This window comes from Fusarium redolens (genome assembly GCF_020744475.1).
Source record: "Fusarium redolens strain MPI-CAGE-AT-0023 chromosome Unknown BKA55scaffold_3, whole genome shotgun sequence".
NCBI lineage: Eukaryota > Fungi > Ascomycota > Sordariomycetes > Hypocreales > Nectriaceae > Fusarium > Fusarium redolens.
This window is the reverse complement of record NW_025763666.1, coordinates 2,786,267-2,812,015: the sequence shown is the minus strand read 5'-3', so window position 1 is coordinate 2,812,015 and position 25,749 is coordinate 2,786,267. Positions and strand designations below refer to the sequence as shown.

General features: G+C 50.3%; 8 protein-coding genes across 8 annotated transcripts; 3 read left to right on the top strand and 5 right to left on the bottom strand.

The window, feature by feature from the left end:
• Positions 1-105: 105 nt before the first annotated feature.
• On the bottom strand, positions 106-1,834 carry BKA55DRAFT_559253 (BCS1 N terminal-domain-containing protein). The gene has a single exon (XM_046191945.1). The coding sequence runs from the start codon at positions 1,732-1,734 to the stop codon at positions 160-162; it is 1,575 nt and encodes a 524-aa protein (XP_046054325.1). The 5' UTR covers positions 1,735-1,834; the 3' UTR covers positions 106-159.
• Positions 1,835-2,161: 327 nt separating this feature from the next.
• Positions 2,162-4,343, bottom strand: BKA55DRAFT_672418 (beta-lactamase/transpeptidase-like protein). Its single transcript, XM_046197990.1, has 3 exons — positions 3,757-4,343; positions 3,329-3,710; positions 2,162-3,282 (listed from the first exon to the last, which is right to left on the bottom strand). Exons 1-3 carry the CDS (start codon positions 4,256-4,258, stop codon positions 2,328-2,330), a joined length of 1,839 nt encoding a protein of 612 aa, XP_046054324.1. The 5' UTR covers positions 4,259-4,343; the 3' UTR covers positions 2,162-2,327.
• Positions 4,344-5,160: 817 nt separating this feature from the next.
• BKA55DRAFT_559249 (uncharacterized protein) lies at positions 5,161-7,663 on the top strand. Its single transcript, XM_046191944.1, has 3 exons — positions 5,161-5,366; positions 5,416-5,438; positions 5,487-7,663. The coding sequence occupies exons 1-3, from the start codon at positions 5,281-5,283 to the stop codon at positions 7,205-7,207; spliced, it is 1,830 nt and encodes a 609-aa protein (XP_046054323.1). The 5' UTR covers positions 5,161-5,280; the 3' UTR covers positions 7,208-7,663.
• Positions 7,664-7,716: 53 nt separating this feature from the next.
• BKA55DRAFT_559247 (Rtf2 RING-finger-domain-containing protein) lies at positions 7,717-8,849 on the bottom strand. The gene has a single exon (XM_046191943.1). It carries the CDS (start codon positions 8,675-8,677, stop codon positions 7,898-7,900), a length of 780 nt encoding a protein of 259 aa, XP_046054322.1. The 5' UTR covers positions 8,678-8,849; the 3' UTR covers positions 7,717-7,897.
• Positions 8,850-9,508: 659 nt separating this feature from the next.
• BKA55DRAFT_686055 (armadillo-type protein) lies at positions 9,509-16,940 on the top strand (the record flags this gene model as incomplete). The annotated part of the gene is made up of 3 exons (XM_046198889.1): positions 9,509-9,573; positions 9,628-16,456; positions 16,506-16,940. 3 exons carry the CDS (start codon positions 9,509-9,511, stop codon positions 16,938-16,940), a joined length of 7,329 nt encoding a protein of 2,442 aa, XP_046054321.1.
• On the bottom strand, positions 16,822-19,137 carry BKA55DRAFT_253643 (glucosidase II beta subunit-like protein-domain-containing protein). Its single transcript, XM_046185378.1, has 3 exons — positions 18,832-19,137; positions 17,840-18,781; positions 16,822-17,791 (listed from the first exon to the last, which is right to left on the bottom strand). Exons 1-3 carry the CDS (start codon positions 18,923-18,925, stop codon positions 17,127-17,129), a joined length of 1,701 nt encoding a protein of 566 aa, XP_046054320.1. The 5' UTR covers positions 18,926-19,137; the 3' UTR covers positions 16,822-17,126.
• Positions 19,138-19,153: 16 nt separating this feature from the next.
• Positions 19,154-20,336, top strand: BKA55DRAFT_559236 (uncharacterized protein). Its single transcript, XM_046191942.1, has one exon. The coding sequence runs from the start codon at positions 19,216-19,218 to the stop codon at positions 20,302-20,304; it is 1,089 nt and encodes a 362-aa protein (XP_046054319.1). The 5' UTR covers positions 19,154-19,215; the 3' UTR covers positions 20,305-20,336.
• A 193-nt stretch (positions 20,337-20,529) lies between these two features.
• On the bottom strand, positions 20,530-23,073 carry BKA55DRAFT_590816 (uncharacterized protein; the record flags this gene model as incomplete). The annotated part of the gene is made up of 3 exons (XM_046195145.1): positions 20,530-22,493; positions 22,562-22,646; positions 22,696-23,073. 3 exons carry the CDS (start codon positions 23,071-23,073, stop codon positions 20,530-20,532), a joined length of 2,427 nt encoding a protein of 808 aa, XP_046054318.1.
• Between the last annotated feature and the right edge of the window lie 2,676 nt (positions 23,074-25,749).

The following is a 25,749-nucleotide window of genomic DNA, read 5'->3' as shown; positions in this document are numbered from 1 at the left end:
AAAAGGTTCAAATGGTGTTTGATAATACACGACACTTAAGGCTCAATGAGGCAAAGCCGCAAAGGCCAAGAAACGAGACATAGATAGGTAATCTTCATTTTGAAGGTTTATTTACACTTTTCTATCTGACAACGTAACACTTATTATTACAACTACTTATCATTTGTGATAAGAAGCATTGGAGTCCCCATCACTATCGCCATCGTCTTCAGAGTCCGTGTATTCCTTTTCAGACTGAGCAACTTCTTCAACTGCAACACTCTTCTGCTTCAGTGTTTCTTGTACCCACTCATCAACAGCAGCAAGGGCCCCATCAGGATCTTCCTGATGGGTAAGTAAGAACCCCTGAATAGCTGCAGGACTAAGAGCAAGGTTGGGAATCTTATCCCTAAACTCCCGTGCCTGATCCCGCAAAGATTTTACCGCCTTCTTTTCCGACTCATGGTCTATATCTGGCGCATCGTACATTTGAGCGAAGAGCGCTTCAGCTGCTTCTGATGTAGCGAGCTGGAAGTTGATGGTAAAGTCGATTCTGCCTGGCCGAATAAGAGCTGGATCAATATTCTCGGTGTGATTTGAAGTCATGACGAGAACGCGTCCCTCTTGAGCAGCTGCGCCGTCGATTATGTTCAAAAGACCTGAAAGTGAGAGGCGCTCTGCACTCTTTTTCTTCCGTCCTCGGGATCCCATCGTCGCTGTATCTGCGCTACGTCTCTGCGCTAATCCTGTAGCGTCTATGTCTTCAAGTAGTACCATGCAGGTATATGGCAGCTTCTGGAAGAGAGACGCAAGGCTATCTTCATTGATGCGGGGGGAGTTCAAGTTAACCATGTAGATATCCAGGCCCATAAGTCCAGCTGCCGCGAGAGTTAGACTCGTTTTACCGGTACCGGGAGGACCTGAGAAGAGGTAACCGCGACGATATGGGATGCCCCGATTTGCATACCAGTGTTTCGTCTGACGATCTAGATATCTCCGGAGGTCTTTGATGAGCTTTTGCTTAAGATGTTCGTCCAGGGCGATTGTAGACATAGGCCTCGTCGCTTTCGACATGCATCGAGTCCAAGACATCTCATCTTCGCTATATGGTTTGGTGGCTCGAAAGATACCAGTCTTTCCTTTTTGCTTCTCACAAAAGTCGATGCGAGCGTTGTACAGCAGGCGTTTGAGTACCGTGGCGTCTCGGCCAAGGCAAGATATGGCAAGTTTCTCAGGCTGCCGCGGTGTAGATGTATAGTTTCCGCTCTCAAGTGATCTAGTGAACGCTAACATACGGCCCTCATATCGAAAGAAGTGTGTACCGAAAGCTGGCGTCCAGTACAGAGGTTTAGCGTTATTGAGAGATGCCGTTGATTTGGACCGCATCTCGTTGATCTGTCTGCCCACAGGATCATCTTCCTCGTCATCATCGACGTCAGGTTTGTCATCCTGCTCATCTGACCAAGTAAAAGAGGAGTTATTCAGTGCAGCGGAAGCTTGGAGGCGATAGTTATCTTGCGAGATATTGTTTCGGGAGACCCAGTTCATAAGATAGTTGTATGTTTCATCCTGAGCATGAATTTCGACGGTTGAGATGAAGCGCGCGGTAATGGATTCGGACCAAGATTCGAGAGCATATTTGATCAAGAAAGCAAAGGCTGCGAAGTAGGGGAGATATGTCATGCCAGGAAATATCATTTCCAAGAGGCCGATGAAGAGGCCTTGGCTCATGATGCTATCTTGCTGGTCTTCCATCTTGGGTGAGGATACCTTGCTGATTACTGTATGATGAAGAGTTTAAAGTAATTGAGCCTCCTGGAGTCATTTTTATCATTTTTCGATTATATACAGCCTTACTGCCTGATTTTGTGAATGACATAGGCCAAGTTTACAGACCTGCTATCTTGAGAAGGTTATACGCGAGAGCCAATCACGCATCAGGGCGCCGGGATCAATCACCATTTTGAGATCCATATTGACCAGGCGGCGGGGTTTTGAGACAGAGGACGCAACTGTTTAATGCTTTCAAGCCACTCCGTATGAGTCAGAGATGATTCCCTCAGGTATCTAGGCATCCATTGAATTGCGTAGGAGGTTCTTTTGGTGTGAGTACCACCTAATCTATAATTAAGATCAACTGGACTACCAGCTGTAAAACCACTAGCACATTTGCGCCTTCGAGATCAACATTTCACTTAAAGCTGGATCAAATTGAGCAGCTCATTCAATTAGTAGATTTAATCCCGTATAGGAACGATATATACAAATTACGTCATCGTCTTATGAATTCCACGCTGATCATCAACGCGCTCTTCAATATCCAGAACCGGACTTGACCTGCAAACCTATTAGAACATGCTCATAAACGTCGCAACAGCCACAAGCGTAAGACCAAGCACTCCAATGCGCTCCATCTCACCAGCAGCATTCCTCTCATCAGCCGCCTTCTTCTCCGCGGGTTGTCGTACCTTTGTCAAAGTAACATTGAAACCAGGACTTCTCACAGCCTCACTAATACCCTCCTCACCCTCAACAAAAACAAACAGGTCCAGGGGTAGATAATCGTAAACCATGCGATCTTGTTGGAACCATGTCTGGCAAGTTCCGTCTTTGAAGAACAAAGCGCTGTCGTATTCAGCGTCGACAGTAGAGTTTGTACGGTCAAAGACGGCGCGCCATGCTGTTTGGCCCTTCTTGTTGAGGTTGCTGGGATACACGCGGGCGTCGACGTAGGGAGTCTTTGTGGAGGCGTTGGACTCGAGGGCGTTGAAGTTGTAGTTTCCGATGTTGTTAAGGACATCGAAACCGCGGATTTGCCAGCTCTTGATCTTGAGACCCGGACCGCTGTCCATTGTGAATGTGATGGTTGAGTTGGTCTCCTTGTCCTCATAATCACCTACAAAAGCCTCCTTGGCATCATTGCGGCCAACCTTTTCGATGGCGGGAAGAAGGGTCTGGAGAACGACGCTGAGGATTGTGCCGGTGACGTAGGGGTTATCGGAAGCTTCGAGACCGCCGGACATGATGGAGATGACGATGTCGTAATCTGGGATCAAGACGGTTTGAGAGTGGTAGAGACCGAGATCACCGCTCTTTGTGTAAATATCGATGAGACGGCCGTCGGAGGTGATGTTGTCACCGCGGAGGATCTCCCAGGGACCGCCGACTTGGTAGCCCCATGACGCGGTGTTGGCCTCGGGCTTCATCCACTTGCGGGTTTGAACGGGTGTGAGGAATTTGTTGCTGAGAATGCCATCGGCAAGGAGGAGCATATCCGAGACGGACGAGAACATGCCACCAGCGCTTAAAACAGTCAGTGAGAACAAGCGTGTCTGAAAATCTAACTTACGAGTCAAAGACAGCAAGAGTGGCGTTCCACGTAGGCTCCTTGTAAGGAATGAAGAGATCATCGGTAGGAGGCGTCTTGTCGACATAAGTATGCTTCATACCAACAACATCAAGAATATCACGCTTGATGACATCCTCAAAAGGCATGTCTTCAGCAGCCTCGATGACAAGACCGAGAAGAGCATGGCCAATGTTGGAGTATATGGGGTTGGTGAAGGGAGCATAAACCGGAGGTCGAAGGTTGACCTGCTCAAGAAGATCCTTCCTGGTGCAAGGAGTAGTTCCGGGCAGGCCAGAGCAGTTAGGACCCTTGCCCTTGGGGATCTCAGGAAGACCGTATGGCTGCCACGGTGCGGAACCAACGATTGCAAGATCCTGTGCCACTACTCACTGTCAGTTAAGTAAGTTGAACATGCAAATGTGACTTACTATCAACACCAACTCCTGAAAGATGACTAGCAAGTGATCCAACGGTGATATCTTCCCACTTCAACGAAAAGATATCATCATCCCCAGCCGTCTTATTCAACTCAGGCAAATACTTCAGCACCGAAGCCTCCAAATCAATCTTATCACTAATATGCGCCGCCAAAGCAGTAAAAAGCTTCGAACCACTAGCAATTCGAAAGATAGTATCTTCATCTATCTTATCAGCGCCCTCACCGGGGTTAGGCGGTGTCCACTGATACGTAAACAAAGGCTCATCCTCGTGAAGGGACTTGACACCAATGGAGAGAGCGGAGGTGTTGAATAGAGCACCAAACTGAGCATCGAAACCTTGTTCGAGGATGGATACTGCTTTTTTAACGAGGGAGCTTTGGCTGGGGGTTTGGGGTGCTGGGAAGACGGCGCCCAGAGGGGGACAGGCTTTTGCGTCGATGAGGGTGAAGGATACAGCAGCTACAGCTGCGATTTTTGAAAGAGAGGGCATTATGAAAAGAATGAGATGTCAACGAAGGATGAGTAGAGACATGATTGATACGTCTGATGATGTTACTTATATACATCAGCTTGAGGATCATCAGAGCTTAATTCAATCTCGGATTTCAATGCGTAAATCCTCCCAAGGCTGAAACCTTGAAAAATCTCATTATATTCTGTATATATCATCACTACGAATCTTGGCTTTAATCTCGGACAGTGAGTGCGAGCAGAGACATTGCCGAATGAGGAAATAGAAGTGTTTTCGAAGGATTTAGCGTCTGACTGCGCCTACGATTTGAGTCCGAGGTATGAGTCCGAGCGGACCAATCAATGGTGAGTGTGAGTTGCGTGGAAGGATTGGAGCTATGATGGGGTACTATAAGGCTGAGGCGCTGGGGGTTGAGTGGTTATCGTGGATATTGACAGCCGTTGGGTTTCGTTTCTTCTTTTCATAATTACTAGGTTTGACGGTTTCATTTGAAGTTTAATTTTATGCACATTAACTATTCATAGTACAGGAGCGGATGGTTTGGCAGATATCCAATCTATCCCTATCTTGTCAATGCTGACAGCCACTGTAACAACCGCGATGTTGCTGTCTAATTAACCAGATGGAGAGCTGAAGCAATACAACAAATTGTTATTATCTTTGTCAATAATTATAACATCACGAAGTTCCATCATGAATCACCATCATGGCTATCCGGCTATACCCTTCGTCAGCTCCGCCTCATCCTCGTCAAGCTGCTGCGCCCCAATCCATTTAGAATCTGATCCCAGCGCCTCTGCAGCAAATAAGCTCCATACACTGCCGAGGGGCTTGTAAGCACAGCGTCAAGATCAAGCAAGGATCATCAACCACTGCGGGGGAAAGGATTCAGCCTAGGCCCCTACAATTACAGCGGGCACCCAAGCAAATAAAGGCACCGCGTTCATCCACGAAGCTCCTTTCATTTCTTTGGCTCGGACTCTTGATCTCGGACTCATTCTCAGCTTTGTCACTTTATCAGCCCTAAGACATACTAGCTCATGTATTCAATCCCGTCTCAATCACCACCCAAGGCTTCAGGCCGAAAGGGTAGTAAGAAAGTACGCACTGGCTGCATCACCTGCAAGTCCGTTAAACCACTCGCTCGCGTAAATCATTCACTAACAACTCTTCAGAATACGCAAAGTAAAATGCGATGGTAAACAAGCACCATACATCCATCCAATCTTGTTCTAACAACCCGCAGAAGCCAAGCCTTACTGTCTACGATGTATCAAAACAGGTCGTCAATGCGACGGCTACCGTCCCTCCCCAAACTCCTCCCCAGAACCTACGTCACTCTCTCCTACACCAGGCTTCGACTCACCCCAAGAAGTACGCGCCTTTGATCATTATCGCCTGCGCACTGCGAAAGTCCTCTCTGGTCCTATCGATGCTAGTTTCTGGGGCGGCGTGGTTCTCAAGATGAGTTCCACCGAACCAGCTGTTCGACATGCTATTCTTGCTATTAGCAGTTTACACGAGGCTGTTGAGGTTCAGAGTAAGAGTCTGAGGGAGATTGATACACGGTTTGCGTTTAGGGAGTATGGAAATGCGATTACTTCGCTGAGGAATTGGGGACAGAGGAGTGAACCTTCTGTTGTGCCGCTGCTTGTTTGTGTCTTGTTTATTTGTGTTGAGTTCTTGATTGATCGCGATACAGCTGCACAGATGCATATTTGTCAAGGACGGCATATTCTCTCTACTCTTGGTGATGGGCGCTCACCGGCTATGGAGATGATTAAGCATTCCCTTGTGCCTATCTATGCTCGTCTCAGTCTCTCGAGCTTTCTCTTCGGCAGCCGACCGGCGCCTATACCCGCACACCTACGGAGCTGGAGCGACATGCCCGCTGTTTTCGCTAGCATTGAAGAAGCTCGATATGCTCTTTATCTGCTGTTGGATGACAGCTTGCAGTTTAGCACAAGCGCTCGAGTTCCGATCTACAATCCGAATGCAGAACCAGAAGAGATTCGCAAGCTTCAGAATGAGCAGCAACGCCTTCTTTCACAATTGAGTCGATGGCACGCTGCATTCACCGTCACGACATCAATGAGTCCTCAATCCCCTTCTCTGGAGAACTCACTAAACGTTCTCCGCATTTACCACCAGTCGACTCTCATCTGGGTTTCCACCACCTTGGACACAGGCGACACAAAGCTCGATGAGTTCATACCCAACTTTGCAAACATCATCACTCTCGCATCAACCATTATCGGCTCCGTCCCCTCCAACGCTAAACTCGAGCCTTTTAGCTTCGAAACGGAGATTATACCACCTGTGTACTGGACAGCTATAAAATGTCGTCATCCTCTCCTGCGACGCGCAGCGCTTAAACTTCTTACCCGGAACCAAATGCGCAATCGCAGAGAGAATCTGTGGCACGCTCGCGAAACAGCCGTCATTGCCGCGCGAATCATCGAGATTGAGGAATCAGAAGTCGATTACCCTCTCGATCTTGACTTTACAATGGATCCCTTCATAGCTCCAAGTCCAAGTGGTTTGAGCGAAGTATCTGCTGAAGCAAACGCTGCTTTCGACCTCTTTACTTGTGATCCCAAAAAGATCAAAGTCGACATCTCAAATCCTCCCAGTTTACCACCACCGCCTCCATCGTTCAGCGATCCAACACCTGAAGAGATTCTCTCTGGTTCGCCGTGCAGTTTGGCGTCGAGTCGCTCATCTCCTACTCCTACGCCTGAACCTGCGTCGCCCATCTCAGCAGCGCTTGAAGGTATTCAGCATCTCGATTCTGCGGCGCTTAAATCTGTCAGTCTTGAGTCGCCGTATGGAGTGCCGGAGAGTAGAAGGATTAAGAATGCGCTTATTGGACCGGCGGATGAGGGTGGCATTTGGGTTACGTTCTTTCGGGATCCTGAGCCGGGGGAGACGTCGTGGAAGGTGACGAGGGAGTTTTTGAGATGTTGAAGTATTTGATGGTTGTTATGACTATAGTGGAGTTTGTTAGATATGCTGTTATGCATCATATACCCATGTTTTGTTTGTTGATAGACTTTGTTGCTTTAATGTCCGATGATTATTCTCCTTTGCGTTTCATGACTGGTTTGGTCGTGAAACAGAACACCGTCGTTGCTGCGACCGTTTGCTATATCTCATTCTTCATAATGAATCACCAGCATATAGATCTTACGATTGCACTACTGTTCAATTCAGTAGAAACTTCTTTCTTGGTAATGATGTTTTCTCTGGCTTCTCAAGCTCTGTATTGGATTGCAGTTAGTTACCCTAAGTACATATACCCCAGGGAGCAAGAAAACATCAGACTAGAAGAGGATGTCAAAATAAACTCATCAAAGAGGCCCCTAAACTTAGGCTAATTTATCTAAATCTTTTTATTATTTAGGATTAAGGTCCTAAGTTTTATTGCCTCCCCTAGATATAATATGGGAAATTTGTGCAATAATACTCAAGATTCCCCGATGAAGAAACTCCCATTGCACGATTCATTTATTCTTAAACTCATAGTGTCTGCTTAAACTTTGGCTTTCACTTCTGACGCTCCGTTTACCTTTCCAGTATAAGGTAGAGCCTCCAATGCTTGTTGTTCATGCGAGACTTCATTTATTTTGGGTATCATTATGTACTGTAGTCCTATTCTCAGCCTCTAGCAGTCTCCCGTCTCGCAGACTCTGCCACCAGCTTTCTCCTCTTATTCCTCTCATCCTGTTCAGCCAATACCTTTGCCGTTAACGAAGCCGCAAATGAATTGTTGATACCGCTGATTCTAGCATCCTCTGTTATCTTCTCCTTGGCAGCCTTGTCCTCCTTCTCGACATCATCACCCTTGCGCTTCTTCTTCTTTTCCGACTTGTCCTTCTTCAGGGTATGTGTAAGTCCTTGGCTCTTGAGGTTCTCGATTCTCTTCTCCAATCGCTCAATATCCGCCTCGGAGTTTGTAAGAAGTGGAACGATGTTGTCTTGCTCAAATTCGGCGCCGCACTCTGGACATGCCTTTTCCTGGATCTCCTTCATAGCGACATCTGCAAAAACATGTCCGCAAGGTACAAGGTAGACAGACTTGACAGCAGGGCCAAGCTCCTTCATGGAGATGGGACACACCCACTTGTCACCATTCTTGGAAACCTTCAGCTTCGCCACATCTCGTAGTGACTTGATACCCAAGCTTGCGGGTGTGATATCAACTGGTTCATCGGAGGGCATAAGACCTTTGATAATCGCTTCGTAGTTGTACAGACGGCCGCGCCAGTCGGAGACAAGAGTATCGACGTCGAGGGGTTCGCCGCTGAGAGCGCAGTGCGCCCAAGCGTGAGCGAGCGATTCGAGGGCTGTCGCTTTGAGTTCGGAAGTAGTTGGAGCGCGCGCCGCATTCTTGACGAGCTCGCGACGCTTGGGGATGGAGCCGCCGTCGTTACCCATGATTGATGAGTTGGCGTCGTCGCGTGATCGTGGAAGGTGATGGATCCGGTAGATGATATCAACGCAGTGATTCGGGATCCGCAGTGACTGGGATTGGCAGCACGAGAAGTAGAGATGGGCGTGAGAAAGGTGATGTGGATGAATAAGTTATGAGTTCTGGAAGACTGAGGCGAATCCTAGAATCGAGCCGAGATGGCGCTTATCGATAAGGAGGATAAGGACGACGCAAGCTTGAAGTAGTGGTACAGTATGACGATTGGAATTTACGGTACAGTTTGCATAGTTAAGCTCAGTACTTTCTTTTACAAAATGTATAAAAAGACCCAGAAATCACAATTCAATGAGTATTCGTGCTTTATTAGTGTAAATATATTAGAAAATCTATTCTTATAATTGAATTACCCTCTCAAACGAAGCTGCTTGGATCCCACTGATGACTATCGGCACTGTGATGACACCTCGGTAGGGCTCCACCGCTGGCCCGCCATTTCCAAACTTGATCCATCTAATGACCTCCGCCCGACCCAAGCTCATCAACCTCCAACTTCAACCTCCCCGGTGCTATGCACCTCTCTTAATACCTACCCCGGTCGTTACCCTCGAAAGCGTCCAACAGAACTGAGCATCTCCTCTCAGTATTCATATCTTAGTAAAGTCTCAGTCGCCTTCACAACAAACAACACGTGCACGCGTAGCCACGCTCGAAGCTTAATTACGATCTCCCCCTCCACCTCAAACCCTTCTCCACGAAATCGCCCGACCACGATCGAGCGCTCGATATTCAAGTACATGCGACGTTGATCGCTCTCACACCAGTGCCGCGACGGCATCATGGCGCAAGCACAGCAGGTCGCCTTGGACCGGCTGGACAACATCTCCCGCGCTCTCAAATCAAGGTCGGTTTCACCATGTGACGGTTGGTAGGGCAAAGGGGCCTAATATTCCCACAGAACAAGCGATGATTTGCGAAAACGATCCGCCGTGCAGCTTCGCGAGCTTGTAGCTGTCTGCCATCGAGACCTTAGCCCCGAACAATTTCAGGTCTTCTACAATGCGGTCAACAACAGGATCACACAGCTCATCACACATGGCAACGACTCGTCCGAGCGACTCGGGGGTATTTATGCCCTCGATGCGCTCATCGATTTCGAAGGCGTCGACGTCGGCGTCAAATACACGCGTTTCACACAGAACCTCAAGACCATTCTTCGAGGCAAAGACATCAACCCTATGCAACCAGCTGCGATCGCGCTCGGAAAGTTATGTCGACCTGGTGGCGCAATGATATCGGAGGTGGTGGACTCGGAGGTTAACACCGCTCTCGAGTGGCTGCAGAACGACCGCATCGAGGAGCGACGATACAGTGCCGTGCTTGTCCTTCGCGAATTGGCCCGCAGTGCCCCGACACTTATGTATCAATACATCCCGACAATCTTCGACTGGATCTGGGTAGGACTCCGAGACCCTCGACAGCTTATTCGGGCGACATCAGCGGAAACAGTTAGCGCCTGCTTCCGAATCCTTCGCGAACGAGACCAAGAGATGAAGCAACTCTGGATGAATAAGATTTACAACGAGTCGAAATCCGGTCTCAAGGTGAACACTGTCGAATCGATCCACGGATCGTTACTGGTGTTGAAGGAACTGCTTGAGCAGGGAGCTATGTACATGCAGGAACACTACCAAGAAGCATGCGAAATTGTCTTTAGGCACAAGGATCATAGAGATCCGACTATTCGAAAGACTGTGGTTCTTTTGATCCCAGACCTTGCCAGCTACTCGCCAGCCGACTTTGCGCACACTTGGCTACACAAATTCATGGTATATTTGTCCGGCATGTTGAAGAAGGACAAGGAGCGAAACGACGCTTTCCTTGCGATTGGTAACATTGCCAATTCGGTCAAGAGTGCTATTGCTCCATACCTTGATGGTGTCTTAATCTACGTGCGCGAAGGTCTTAGCCTTCAGTCTCGCAAAAGGGGCTCAGTCGACCCTGTGTTTGACTGCATCAGTCGCCTTGCTGTAGCTGTCGGCCAGACCCTAAGCAAATACATGGAGGCGCTTCTGGATCCCATCTTTGCATGCGACCTCACCCCCAAGCTCACACAAGCCCTTGTCGACATGGCCTTTTACATCCCACCAGTCAAGCCGACGATCCAGGAGAGACTACTCGATATGCTCAGCGTAGTTCTCTGCGGTGAACCATTCAAACCGCTTGGTGCTCCACAACCAAATACTCTCAGCTCAGTCCCTATTATTCCCAAAGACGCAAAGGATCCCCATGCTTATGAGCACCGACGGGCCGAGGTCAAGTTGGCGCTCAACACTCTCGGGAGCTTCGATTTCTCCGGACATGTTCTGAATGAGTTTGTCCGCGACGTCGCAATCAAGTATGTTGAAGACGAGGATCCAGAAATCCGTGAGGCAGCGGCCTTGACATGTTGCCAATTATACGTTCGCGATCCAATCGTCAACCAGACCAGTTACCATGCGCTTCAGGTTGTGGGTGATGTGATAGAGAAACTTCTCACTGTCGGAGTCTCAGATCCTGAACCGAATATCAGGCGGACAGTTCTGGCGGCTCTTGACGAACGATTTGACAGACACTTGGCCAAGGCCGAAAACATCCGCATCCTATTCTTTGCGCTCAACGACGAGGTCTTCTCTATCAGAGAAGTCGCCATATCTATTATTGGTCGCTTGGCTAGGTACAATCCAGCATATGTCATTCCTTCGCTCCGCAAGACTCTCATTCAGATGCTTACTGAGCTCGAGTTTTCTGATGTCGCCCGCAATAAGGAGGAGAGCGCAAAGCTGTTGAGCCTCTTGGTCCAAAACGCGCAATCGCTCATCAAGCCCTATGTTGAGCCCATGATTTCAGTACTTCTCCCCAAAGCCAAGGACAGCAACCCTTCTGTTGCTGCCACCATTCTCAAGGCTATTGGTGAGCTTGCTACCGTTGGTGGTGAGGATATGATGCCGTACAAGGACCGATTGATGCCTATCATTCTTGATGCGTTACAGGATCAGAGCTCCAACGCAAAGAGAGAGGCTGCTCTACATGCTCTGGGACAGCTTGCGAGCAATTCAGGATATGTCATTCAACCATATATCGAATACCCACAACTGCTCGAAATTCTACAAAGCATCATCAGGACCGAAGGACAACGCGTGCCCTTGCGACAGGAGACCATCAAATTGATGGGTATTCTTGGTGCCCTGGATCCTTACAAACACCAGGTAAATCTAGCTCGATGGCAAAAAATGATTCAACTATTGACACCAGATCAGGCCGAAGAACGAACTCCCGATTCCGGACGTGGCGAGGCCAACCAACTAACAGACATTTCTCTCATGATGACCGGATTGACACCCTCTAACAAAGAGTACTTCCCGACTGTTGTGATTAATGCTCTTCTCCAGATCCTGAAGGACTCTTCGTTGGTTCAGCACCACGCGGCTGTGATTGAAGCGATTATGAATATCTTCCGCACACTGGGCTTGGAGTGTGTTTCGTTCCTTGATAGAATCATACCGGCATTCCTACAGGTGATACGATCGGCGACCTCCACGAGACTCGAGTCTTACTTCAACCAACTGGCCACTCTCGTCAGCATTGTACGACAACATATAAGAAATTACCTGCCGTCAATTGTCGAGATTTTGCAGGAGTACTGGCATACCTCACCATCACTACAGACTACGATTCTGTCCCTGGTTGAGGCCATTTCGAGGTCGCTTGAGGGTGAATTCAAGATTTACCTTGCCGGTTTGCTACCATTGATGCTTGGTGTTCTCGACAAGGATACTTCAGCCAAGCGCACACCATCCGAGAGGGTGATGCACGCCTTCTTGGTGTTTGGCGCCAGCGCTGAGGAGTACATGCATCTCATTATTCCCGTCATCGTTAGGACATTCGAGAAGCAGGGTCAGCCTACATTCATCAGAAAGCAGGCGATCGATACGATCGGCAAGATCTCTCGCCAAGTGAACCTTAACGACTACGCTGCGAAGATCATCCACCCTCTCACACGTGTCTTGGACATGGGCGAGCCTGTACTCCGTACCGCTGCTCTAGATACGCTCTGTGCGCTCATCCAACAGCTGGGCAAAGACTATCTACACTTTATGGGTACTGTCAACAAGACCATCAATCAGCACCAGATCCAGCACTCCAATTACGAACTGCTTGTGAGCAAACTTCAGAAGGGAGAGGTTCTGCCACAGGATTTGAGCTCTGGAGCTGGCTTTGCTGATGGCGCAGACGAGACTCCTTTTGCGGATCAAGGCACCAAGAAGCTGGAGATGAATGCAATTCATTTGAAGGCTGCTTGGGACACTAAGGGCAAATCCACAAAGGAGGATTGGCAAGAGTGGCTGCGACGATTCAGTACAACGCTGCTTACCGAATCACCAAACCATGCTCTTCGAGCTTGCGCCAGCCTCGCCAGCGTGTATCTACCTCTGGCTCGAGAGCTCTTCAACTCAGCTTTCGTGTCTTGCTGGAGTGAGCTTTATGAACAGTTCCAAGACGAGCTCATCCAGAACATTGAGAGCGCTATAAAATCCGAGAACGTCCCGCCCGATCTGCTTGGCCTCCTACTCAACCTCGCCGAGTTTATGGAGCATGACGACAAGGCTTTGCCGATCGACATTCGAGTTCTCGGTAGGGAGGCAGCTCGCTGTCACGCGTACGCAAAGGCCTTGCACTACAAGGAACTCGAGTTCCTCCAAGACCAGAGCAGCGGCGCAGTCGAAGCTCTGATCGTTATCAACAATCAGCTCCAACAGTCCGATGCTGCTATTGGTATTCTCCGCAAAGCTCAGTTGTATAAGGAAGGCATCCAGCTGCGAGAAACCTGGTTTGAGAAGCTGGAGCGCTGGGAGGAGGCGCTGGCGTTTTATGAAAAGCGTGAAGAGGAGGTGCCTGAGGATCAGGCGATACCCGTTGACATTGTTATGGGTAAGATGCGTTGTCTGCATGCTTTGGGAGAGTGGGAGGCTTTGGCTTCTTTGACTGGCAGCACCTGGGCCAACTCTACGCCTGAGGTCCAGAGAATGATTGCGCCTCTCGCTACAGCTGCTGCGTGGGGCTTGAACAAGTGGGATTCCATGGACAATTATCTCTCATCGCTCAAGAGGTACTCACCCGATCGATCGTTCTTCGGTGCGATTTTGGCACTCCATCGCAACCAATTCCGCGAGGCGATTGCCTGCGTGCAGCAAGCTCGTGAAGGCCTGGATACCGAGTTGAGTGCGTTGGTTAGTGAGTCGTACAATCGTGCATACCAGGTCGTCGTTCGAGTGCAAATGCTTGCTGAGCTTGAGGAGCTCATCGTCTACAAGCAATGCGATGAGAAGAAGCAGGCCATCATGCGACGAACTTGGGAGACTCGATTGAAGGGCTGTCAGAGGAACGTCGAGGTTTGGCAGCGCATGCTCAGGCTACGTGCCATAGTAATTGCACCGACCGAGAACATGCACATGTGGATCAAGTTTGCCAACCTTTGCCGCAAGTCTGGACGAATGGGTCTGGCTGAGAAGTCGCTCAAGCAACTCATTGGGACTGACGCTCCTCTCATATCAACGATTCCTTATTGGAATGAGCAGCGACAACCAGGGCCTGGACCCAGGACCGCACCGGCTGCACAGGTCATCTATGCTGTGCTCAAGTACCAGTGGGAGCTTGGACAGCAGCTGCCTGCCAACAAGAAGTCGAACATTCCGGAGAAGACGCTGTATTGTCTGCGCAAGTTTACTAATGATGCTGCGCATCGTCTGGAGGTTGCTAAGGCTCATCTGAATGCTCAGGCTGGTAGCGACGTCAACATCACTGGCGACTATGGATTCCAGAACCCGATGGATCCTGCTCTCATGAGCCCACAGACCCAGCGTGCGTTGTATGACCAAACAGTTTTGTTGGCCAAGTGCTACTTGCGACAGGGAGAGTGGCTGATTGCGCTCAACAAGGATGATTGGCAATACACTCAGGTCCAGGATATTCTCACATCTTACTCTCAAGCAACCAAGTACAATCCCCGATGGTACAAGGCCTGGCATGCTTGGGCACTGGCCAACTTTGAGATTGTGCAGACCCTCACAGCTGGAAACGAAGGACACTTGTCGAAGACGGACCACAATATGGTGATTGACCACGTTGTCCCAGCTGTCAAGGGTTTCTTCAAGTCTATCGCACTGTCACAGGGAAGCTCGCTGCAGGATACCCTCCGACTGCTAACACTCTGGTTCACTCACGGTGGAAGTGCAGATGTCAACGTAGCTGTTACCGAAGGCTTTGCTAATGTCAGCGTCGACACATGGCTCGAAGTCATTCCTCAACTGATTGCACGAATCAACCAACCTAACAAACGGGTTCAGCAATCAGTGCATAACCTTCTTGCCGATGTCGGACGAGCTCATCCTCAGGCTCTGGTCTATCCTCTCACTGTCGCCATGAAATCTTGGCAGAACACGCGTAGATCTCGTTCTGCAGCTCAAATTATGGACAGCATGAGACAGCACAGCGCAAACCTGGTCGCCCAAGCCGACACGGTCAGTCATGAACTGATTCGCGTAGCTGTCTTATGGCATGAGCTTTGGCACGAGGGATTGGAAGAAGCTTCGCGTTTGTACTTTGGTGATCACAACATTGAGGGGATGTTTGCGACACTTGAGCCTCTTCACGAACTTTTAGAGCGCGGCCCTGAGACTCTTCGTGAGATCTCTTTCGCACAAGCCTTCGGCCGAGATCTCAAGGAAGCGCAAGATTGGTGCCGACAGTACGAGACAAGTCAAGACGTCAACGACCTGAACCAGGCGTGGGATCTGTATTATCAGGTATTCCGCAGAATAAGTAGGCAGCTACCTCAGGTTACCACCCTGGAGTTGACGTACTGCTCGCCCAAGCTTCTCAACGCCAAGAACTTGGACCTAGCAGTTCCAGGAACATACAAGAGCGGACAGCCCATCGTGAGGATAATGTCCTTTGACACAACGTTTAGTGTTATCAACTCTAAGCAACGTCCACGAAAGCTCAACGTCAACGGCAGTGACGGAAAGTCGTACGCCTTCCTGCTAAAGGGCCACGAGGATATTCGTCAGGACGAACGAGTTATGCAGCTGTTCGGCCTATGCAATACCCTCCTCGCCCACGACTCGGAATGCTTCAAGCGCCACCTCAACATCCAGCGCTACCCTGCCATCCCGCTCTCGCAGAATAGCGGTCTGCTCGGGTGGGTTCCCAACAGCGACACTCTGCACGTTCTTATTAGGGAGTATCGTGAGAGTCGCAAGATCCTGCTCAACATTGAACACCGCATCATGCTCCAGATGGCGCCCGACTACGATAACCTTACCTTGATGCAGAAAGTCGAGGTATTTGGTTATGCGCTCGACAACACCACCGGACAGGACTTGTACCGTGTTCTCTGGCTCAAGTCAAAGTCTTCTGAGGCTTGGCTTGAGAGGCGAACAAACTACACTCGTTCTCTCGGTGTCATGTCCATGGTGGGATATATCCTGGGGTTGGGTGATCGTCATCCTTCCAACTTGATGCTTGACCGCGTCACTGGAAAGATCATCCACATCGATTTCGGTGATTGTTTCGAGGTGGCGATGAAGAGAGAGAAATACCCGGAGAGGGTTCCTTTCCGACTTACTCGCATGTTAACTTATGCTATGGAGGTTAGCAACATTGAGGGTAGCTTTAGAATCACATGCGAGAACGTGATGAGGGTTCTACGAGATAACAAAGAGAGCGTCATGGCTGTTCTCGAAGCGGTAAGTCGTCCACTCTCCAAACTGATACATCTCATACTAACATATCCAGTTCATCCATGATCCTCTCCTTACATGGCGTCTCACAAACGCCGCATCCCCAACAGGCCCCAACTTCAACTCCAACCACGACACAGCCATGCCCGTCCCCGGCGGTGTCCGCGCACGTCGCCAATCCATCCTCGACAGCGACGTCGCACCCTCTGAACTCCTCAACGCGCCCGAAGCATCAATCCAGACACGCGCACGCGCCCGAACAAACAGTTCAGCGGCTGAAGCCATGACAAACGGCGGCGCACCAGAGGTAGAGAGCCAGAACGCGAGGGCGGTGGAGGTGCTGGACCGTGTGCAGCAGAAGCTTACGGGTCGTGATTTTAAGAACAACGAGGAGCTGGATGTCATTGCGCAGGTCAACAAGCTAATCATGGAGGCTACTAAGCTAGAGAATCTGTGTCAGCACTACATAGGATGGTGCAGCTTCTGGTAGATTCTGCAGAAAAGAGAATTGCTGAGATGAGGGGAGGGGGTTGTTATTTGCTTCAAGGTGCGGGAGTTGGGGAGTTGATATCAGGGACTTTTTTTCTTGGACGTTACAATATTCATGCAAACCGAGTCGTGTTGTATTCTATCTTAATCAACATTGTTCCCAACATTCTAACCCTCCGCTGGCTGCCTATAGCTCATCTCGAGATCTGGGCTTCTTGGGCTGACTTCCAACATCCCATCTCGAAAAGTCACAAGCAGCAGGCGTGCCAATCTCCATCCTGTAAACGCACTTCTCACTCTCACTGACCCTCCACAACTCCTCCGTCTCCGCACATCCCAGCCAAACATCCGTTCTCCTCTGCGGTCCATTCCAGCACTGCTGACCATCCTCATACCGCAACACCATCCTCTCTCCGCGTCCAAGACTCTTTCCGTCGATTCTGTCTTCTTCGTCTGCCATTTCGCGGTCAATGCGCTTGAAATTTCCCATGTTGCTTTGACCGTGGCCCTTTTTGGACTTTTGCTTGGTGCTGCCGAGCCAGCATTGTTCGTAGGTGTACTCGCCTGCTTCGAGGGTTACGCATTTGTCTTTGAGGGCGCGGAAGATATCGTCGGGACCGTAGTCGAAATCGAGATCGGCTTGTTCGACGTCGAGAGTGGACTTTTTGTCGGAGAAGTCGCGCTTGGCAGCGTCAACGGCTTCACGGGCTGCGCGGACGAGGGTGGATTCTTTGCCGGGGGATGTGTTGTCGGCGAGGATGCCGTTTGTAATAGCCCAGACACGAAGGTTGTCGAGAGAGTTGTGGATGAAAGCTCGAACGGGAGGAGGGAGGTAGGCCTCAAAATTGTAGACTAAATCGTTAGCAAAGAACACATCATCTTCTAGGAGAGTTGACTTACGGATATCAGTATCACTTCCCTCACCCTCCTCAAACTCACTCCAATTAATACCACCACCCTCCCCATCCTCCTTAAGAACACTCAAAACATCCTCATCACTAACAACCTCCTCCTTGCTCTCCACCCGCCGAGCCGAATAGTCCTCAAAAGATCGAATCGCCGCCTTGACACCCTCATCATTGAAGTTGGGGTTATAGTCAGTCTTGAACTTTGTCAAAAGCTCCTCAAGTTCACCGACTCGCTCCTTGAGAGCGTCACGCTGGCTGACAACCTTGTCCAGAGTATCCCTGAGCTCGTTGACGCGTGTCTTGGCAAGACCAACGAGAACACCGAGTTTCCCACCGCTGGGACCTTCGCGGACAACTTTCCCCTTATCTTGCTGTTCAGCGTCGCGGTGCTTCTGGGCGAGGTCTTCTTTCTTGACTTCAAGCGCTGCAATCTCCTTCTTCAAGTCCTCCACCTTTCTCTCAACCTTTTGTCTCAGATCCTTGGCCTCTTGAACCATAGCACCTCTCTTCATCGCAGCTTTCTGTAAAGCCTTCTTCTTCTCATCCTCCAATCGTCTATACTCCTTTCCGATCTCGGCACATTTGTTCTCGCACTTGACACCGCCTACACCACCGTACTCCTCTGACCCATCACAGCAGAGCTCGTAATCGCACACGCCGTCGTTGACGTAGAGAAACGGAACATACATTCCAATATGTCCCTTGTTCTCGCACCAGAAGCCAGGGAGGGCATTGGTGGTGTTTGTGGTGCCGGTGATGGAGCCGGCGAGAGGTTGTTCGGGGGAGAGAGGATCGAGGTTGGCGCAGGCAGCGGTGCCGGGTTCGTCTGAGCCATCAGGGCAATCGCACGTGTTATCGTTGACTCGGTCAAGACTCAATTTGATCGCTGCGTTGGTGATGCAAGAGAATTCATCGCCCTGGTAGTGAGAAGCAACTAAACACCTGTTAGCTCCGTATAGCTTCATGATCACCAAGTACTCCTACATTCTGGGCCAACACCTCTAGGCACACTGCCAGCAGCAGCCAGAGTAAAAGCGTAAATAGCGCCCAGAAGCGCCAACGAATTCGGATGTTGCATCTTTTCTGGTGTTTGTGTAATGTGCAATGCTCCTGGGGAGGAATTGGAGGTTAGAGTTGGCCAGGTCAGCTATAACAACGGGACAGGAGCATTCCAGGGGTCTCCACTGTAAAAGCTCCCCTGGGCGGTAAATGTTCGGGAGGATCTGAGACGCGGAAGTAAATCCGTGCCTGGGGGAGAAGGGCACTAAAGGTGGGGGACGAAAAAAAGAATAACTAAGGTAAACCCCTCCAACACCAGCAAAACTGTGACGCATCATCACCAAAAGTCAACTCTACAGCTGAAACAAAATGGCTCCCAACGATGAAGAATCCCGCAAAGCTCTCGCAACACTCATAGCAACAGCTACAACCCTCCTCGAACAACTCCAATCAACCCTCACCACCATCCAACGCAACCCACTAACCTCATCTCCAACACCCTCCACCGAAACAACCTCCATAAACGCCCTATCCCTCGCCCGCGACACATCCCTCCTCATCCGCGCCCACTCCACCAAGATCTCCCTCCTAATAATAAACGAGCCCTTCACCCCCAGCGCCATCAGCACCGTGATCCGCGAGCTCATAAAAGGCCCCATCCCAGGCCTCGCCACCGCCGCGCAAGCCTGCACCCCCGATCTCTACACCAGCGTCGTACGAAAAGAACTAGCATACCGATGTCAAAAAGTCCTTGTTGAGCTGTGGGGCTTGTTGAAGCGTGTTCCCGATGATGGCAAGGTTTTGCCCGCGGTGGGGAGGGATGGGAGCAAGGGAAGTCTTGTTTTGACGGGCAAGCTTTGGAGTGCGTGTGATGAGGTTGTTAAGCTTGCGGATCTTGGGGTGGGTGGTTTTTATGTTAGGAGGGCGGAGGAGTGGAGGGATACGCTTAAGGATGTTATGGAGGAGTTGAAGGAGTGGGGAGAGGAGGAGGATGGTGAAGATGAAGATGATCTTGCGGATCAGATGAACAATGCGTCGCTCACGGAGCAAGAAATGGTCGACGACTTGATGAACTCCTCTTCCGCTATACCGAAATCCGACCCCGATAAGATCCGACCCCGTCTCGACTCAACACTCAAGCGCTTACGAATGATCGTTCTTCTATACCAAGCCATTTCCAAGCGACGCTTCAAGAAACTGCCCAAGGATACTACAAAGGGCGACATGCCTTCCAAGCTGGACAAAGCAGCGAGTGTCCTCGAGACGTTGCCGGATACATTTGGAGATTTGGCTGGTGCATTTTATGAGCTCGATGCAGAGGAGATTGATAGGCTCATGGAGGAATGTTTTGAGAGTGCGGTTGGTGTAAGTGAAGTTCTAAAGCTTGGCTGGGAGGGTGAGAGTGATGAGTTTAGTGAGTGGATGGAGAAGTTCAAGGTTGAAGTCAAGAAAACATAAACAGACCACGAACGAAATAATAAAACATTTGATACCAGTCGAGCGATTGTGCATTGTGATGATCCTCGTGGCATAGATAGTACATGCCCGCTCTCTGCATATGCTACTACACATGATGCTCCCTTATACAAAGTACATTCCCCAACAACGACGCTTCTTCTGTCCGTCGTATCTTTAAAAGCCTATGCATCCCAAAATCCCCCTCTTCCCTCACAAAAAGCCCATTCAAACGTATCTCTGTTCTGTAGCAGGTCGGCCTGTCACCGTTGTAAATTGAGAATGTCCGAGTTGCTTAGCCTCGTGTTCTGCTTCGTCCACAGGAGCGGGAGTTTCTGGTGTGATCATAACAGCCGGTGCAGCCAGAGAACTGGGGACGACTTCTGTCTTAGCAGTTGTTACGCCCTCAACATGCTCTGCCTCTGCGTCTTCCTTCTCGTCCTCTTTCACTTGTGAGAGTGGTCGACCATGTGTATCGTGAGACTCTCCCTCGTCGTCGCGATGCATTTGGCCATTTTCGAGATCAGCGCCGACCATCTGGGCGAGGCTACTAAAGTTAAACATAGGCTCAGATCCGGCGCTTCCACCATCGCGTTCTCCGTCGTCACTGTAAGCACCAAGGCTCAGCCCACTAGACCGAGGACCTCCATCGGCGCCCAGGTAGTCAGGCCCTGTGTATGTGCCAACGGGGCTATCGTTGACGGAAGACCCAACTGAGGAAGCATTGCTCATCTGCCTAAGATGTGATCCTCCACGCGAAGGGCCAGCCGGTAACGGTAGAGAACTCGATGATGAAGTTGGTCCGGCCTGGTTGTCAGACGTGCCACGATCCACTCCCTTGCCTTTTCCAGCAGGGCCGTCGTCCTTAGCTTTCGGTTCTGCTGGCGAATCCGGGGTGCTCGAAGCTTGTGATGCCCTAGACATGGTGGCTTCTACACGGAGATTGCTGGCAGTACTGTTGCCTCGTCGTCGACCCAATCCTCCGAGTGACAAGCTACTAGCGCTCGCACCACTTGCACTTCCACTGTATGGATGTCCACCCTTCTTGGCGGCCTTGCGCTCCTCCTTCTCTCTTCTCTTAGTCTCCTTTCGAATAGCCTTTTCCTCCTTACGTTTGCGCTCTTCTTCAGAAGCTAGAGAAAGACGAACAGCCTCCATAAACATCATCTCCTCAAGTTCGTCCATGCGACTCCTTCGTCCTGTACCGTTCCGTGAAGATCCTCTAGCTCCAGGTTCCGGCCCCTCACTTGCGTCGTCCTGTGCACTGTCTGCTTGGCCCTGTCCACTGGGGCTGGGACTAGCATTTGAATCGTTGTTTCCAGTGTTCCTTCGGCCAAACCTACCAGGGCGAAGAATCGATCTCTGTTCGTTTCCGCCCATGAGAAATGCAGCCGTATGAAGGGCAGTTGCTGCTGCAGCTCTTCGAGCTTGGTGGTTCCTCGCTGATGCAAGTTTCGCCGCCCAATCGGGACGCACGCGATCGGTGGTGATAACATTCGGCGCGTTCGCAGACAAACTATGTGCGCGTCGACGGCCGGGTATGGGTGGGGTGTGTAGTGTGCTGTTTAGTGAAGTCTGTGAAGACATGGCGGTGCCATGTGATGGGTTGCTCGAGTAGGTAAGACCCCGGCGGAAGGGAGGAGGGTCGTAAGTGACGCCGAATTCAGGCTGTTGGCAGTAGGGGCATGCCGAAGGCTCCGAGATAAGCATCTCGGGCGGATCGTCCGGGTTGAGACCTTCATTAGGATCCCGAGCTTCACCGTTGGGGTGATGCTCAGGAAGGTGAGGATCAGCGCGCTTGATCTGAACAAAGCATTCGCTGCAGATATTCTGGTCACAACATCTGGTGCGGTTCAAGTAAGGGGGGTATGTCAGGAAGCAGATAGGGCACTCCTCAGCATCTTTGTAAAGGAAAACCTCCATAGGTTGACCATTAACAAAGGGATCATGAGGGAGAGCGATCTCCTTGGGTGTCAAATCGGTTGACGAGGCATTTCGAGAACCTCCACTGAGTGCAGCAGCAAGAGCTTTGGCTCGAGGCTTGAAAGGCGATTTGCTCGCTCCAGGTGTCGACGGTGAAGGGAGAGCGGAACCTGTGTTTGATGCACTGCGATCCGATGCGGCAGAAAGTGTCCTAGGTCCCATAGGCACAGTCAAGTTATGGAGGTTCTGGCTCGAAGAAGATGGGTTGTCTGCGGGAGGAGGTTGCGGAATGAGATCCGGGTCGGGAGGCGCATCGGCGGGGGGATAGGAAGGCCACGGGCAGCAGCGACGAGTTGATGCTCGGCCCAGCTCGAAGACCAATCATTGAGGCCTCGCCAGAATGGCGCAAGCTTTCTCTCTATCTGAGTGATGTCAGCTTACCGATAAGGTCAACAGAGACAAAGAACGCACCTGTAGCTGTCTCACGACAGGCTTGCTAAAGTCCTCAGTGCCAGTGTAGGTGCCCAATGTAACCAGATAACCACCATCGACATGTTCTTCGCGCATACTCCTCTCCCGTTCCTTCGCTCGAGCCACGCGCTCCCTTTCTAACCTCCTCGCCTCACGCTCCTGCTTTGTTTCGCGACGCTCAAAAGGGGCATCTTGTTGTTCACGATTGCGAGAGGAACTGGGGCCGATACCAAAGATGCTTATCTCGGCTCTGCTCATTCGTCGGTTCGATCTCGAGTTGGCGTTTTGTAAATGCTCGCGTACTGAAGGATCGCCGGGACCTGAGTAGTGACGAGAATCGCCTTCGGGGCGAGACTCTTTTGTGTTTGAATTACCCATGGTGAAAATGTGAAAGAGAAGACGACAGCAGCTGGGTTATGTGGCGCGATCGCGCACTTGGGCTGGTCTTATCTGGCGTAGGGGAGGGGCGTTGTCGTCAATGATGATGTCGAGAAAAACGAAAGAGTAGTGAATGAGAAATAGATGAGAGGATCAAGTATGAGGCTGTGTTGTATTGTGTTGAGCGATATCGAGTGAGACAAGACCAAGGAGCTTGTCTCGATAGGAAGAGTTACCGAATGTCCCGCGATGGGTTGGGATGGGGATTGGAGCTGATGGAAATGGGGACACGATAGAATGGGGGAGGGGCCGGGCGTCAGACGACGGGGGTCACCACAGAGGGCATCTCGCTTGGGCCGATAGTGTATGGAGAAGGTGGTATTGACAGCCTGGGGGGTCTCTGCGATGCCAGCAATGCGTAGCTTAGGCGTTGATGCGTATCGTGATCAAGAAAGTTGGAGTTTGAAAGGATGATGATAATGGATGAGAGTGGAGCGATAACGGACGTTGTTGGTTGTTGATGAATCAAATCAATTGAGGTCTGGGTGAGAGGTTGGGGGGAGAGGCAGCCTGTAACAACGTCCTAAGGGTGCTGAAGCTAAAGCCTAGAACAGCTGGTGGTCCCTGCTCCTACTTCTGCTGGCACAGTCTGGACCTGGTTTAGCTGAGATCGGATACTGGAGCCCGCGAGCCAGGCGGGCGGGTAAATGATGAAAAAGGTATTAGTCCGCGGGGTAGCGCGAAGCTATTCAATAAATCAAGAGAGAGGGGAGTAAAAAGAAGAACAAGATACAGATTGTTGGTGTTGAAAGGTAAGGTTAGGTATGTCTCAAGTTGATGACTGAGGAATCGAATTGACATTGACGTTGACAGCTCACTCACTCAAGTTGGAGAACCTTCCAACCCTACAAGCGTCGTAAGCTATCCTGGCAAAGCTATCTTTTTGGTGTAAACCTTGAACATGGTGATATTCCATGCCAACAGTATCTCCTCACCAGACAAATACTGCGGATTGAGGCCCGCATCATCATCAGCTCAATTACTAACAACTTTACCCTGGACATGTGCTCGGTATTTGCTTTTTTTGATTCGATATCTCCAAGTCACAAGTCCTGACTCGGCCTCCCCTATCAGTGTCAACGTCATGATCCGTCACTAAAAGTGAAAATCCTTGAACCCAGAATGTCAAAAAATCAAGAAACAAGCATTTCGGTTTCACATGAACTTTTTCAAGGTGACTGATAAGTGTTTCGAGTTATGCATATAATTACAGAGTAATTGTGATTTCATCAATTACATTTGTGTTGGGTGAGAATATCAGACCATCGTTGACCTACTCCGAATGATCCGGATGGTGATATGAATGTAACTATGCGTCGTATCTTCAAATCCGTATTCGGCATCTTAGAAGCACTGCCATGCGATTTGATCCATTTGTATCATATTGAAACAGTTTGAGGTTGTAGCATGCTCTATACCGTCTATCTCTATCCCCACATCATCATCATAATCATCAAATTGTACAACAACCCTACTTCGTGGGCGCCCAAGCCTGCAACCAGTCCCTCATCCTCTCCAAACTCCCCTTCTCAGCCTCCGCCGCAGCAATACACCACTCAACATCCCAAACCCCCTCCTCCGCCATCATCTCCGCCAACTTCCTCCCCCTCTGACTCCCCTCATCCGTACAAAACCACAGCGGCGCATCCATATTCCCAACATCACCCAGCAGCGGCTTCACCAGCGGTAAAACCTCCCTAGCACTGGATGGTTTTGCTTCAAGACCTGCGTTTGCGCGGCCCGTTTTACACCATGGATTCGCGCAGTGGGGTTTTCCGCAGCCGGTCATAAGTTGTCCGAGATAGCGTCGCTCGATGCGCCGTTTGAGGGCTTTGCCTTCCGGGTCGTGCATGCTGACGTATAGGGGGCCGAAGCATATTGAGCAGAGACCGATGTCGTTGGAGGCTTGTTCGGTGGAAGCTGTTTGGCGGACTTGGCCTCTTGATCCGACGCCGAACATTGTTCTTCCGCAGTTGGCGTTGCGGCAGATTGGCGGTTTGAGACGAGATACTTTGTCGAGTTCGTGATGCTTGAGATGTGTCTCCATGTCTTTCAGACGAACTATCTTATCGCAAAGATGACATTCTGTTGTGCGTGTACCATCTGCAAGTTCGTGAGCTGTTAACCCAGACAGAACAACCTCTGGACTAGGATTGAAAGGATCGCCTTCTTGGGGAACCTCGAGATGACAGAACCGGCAGAGGATCAACTTCCCAGGACACACGCTCGTTTGATGCCTCGCTAGATCAGCCATCGAATTTGTCGAGAACTCGCAGTTGGGACATTGTCGTTCTGTGTGAAATATATCATCGTGTTTCGCCTTGCTCTGTGTCGAGCTTCCAAAAGCATTATCCTTTTCACAATGCCAATGCGCTTCCCACTCTGGAGAACCCTTCTTGAACACAGATTTGCACTTGGGACAAACGATGTTATTCCTCCGGCAGAAGTTTTCGTGTAGAACCATCGTCCGCTTGGGAACGAATTGTAAGCAGTTACTGCACTGCTCCTCGTCGGGAGAATGCTCTTGTTCGCTGGCTCCATTAGATAAACCGTTTGTTGCGTCTGGTAAATCCACTTTGGCTCGTAATGAGTACTGTAATGTCTTTGGAGACTCCG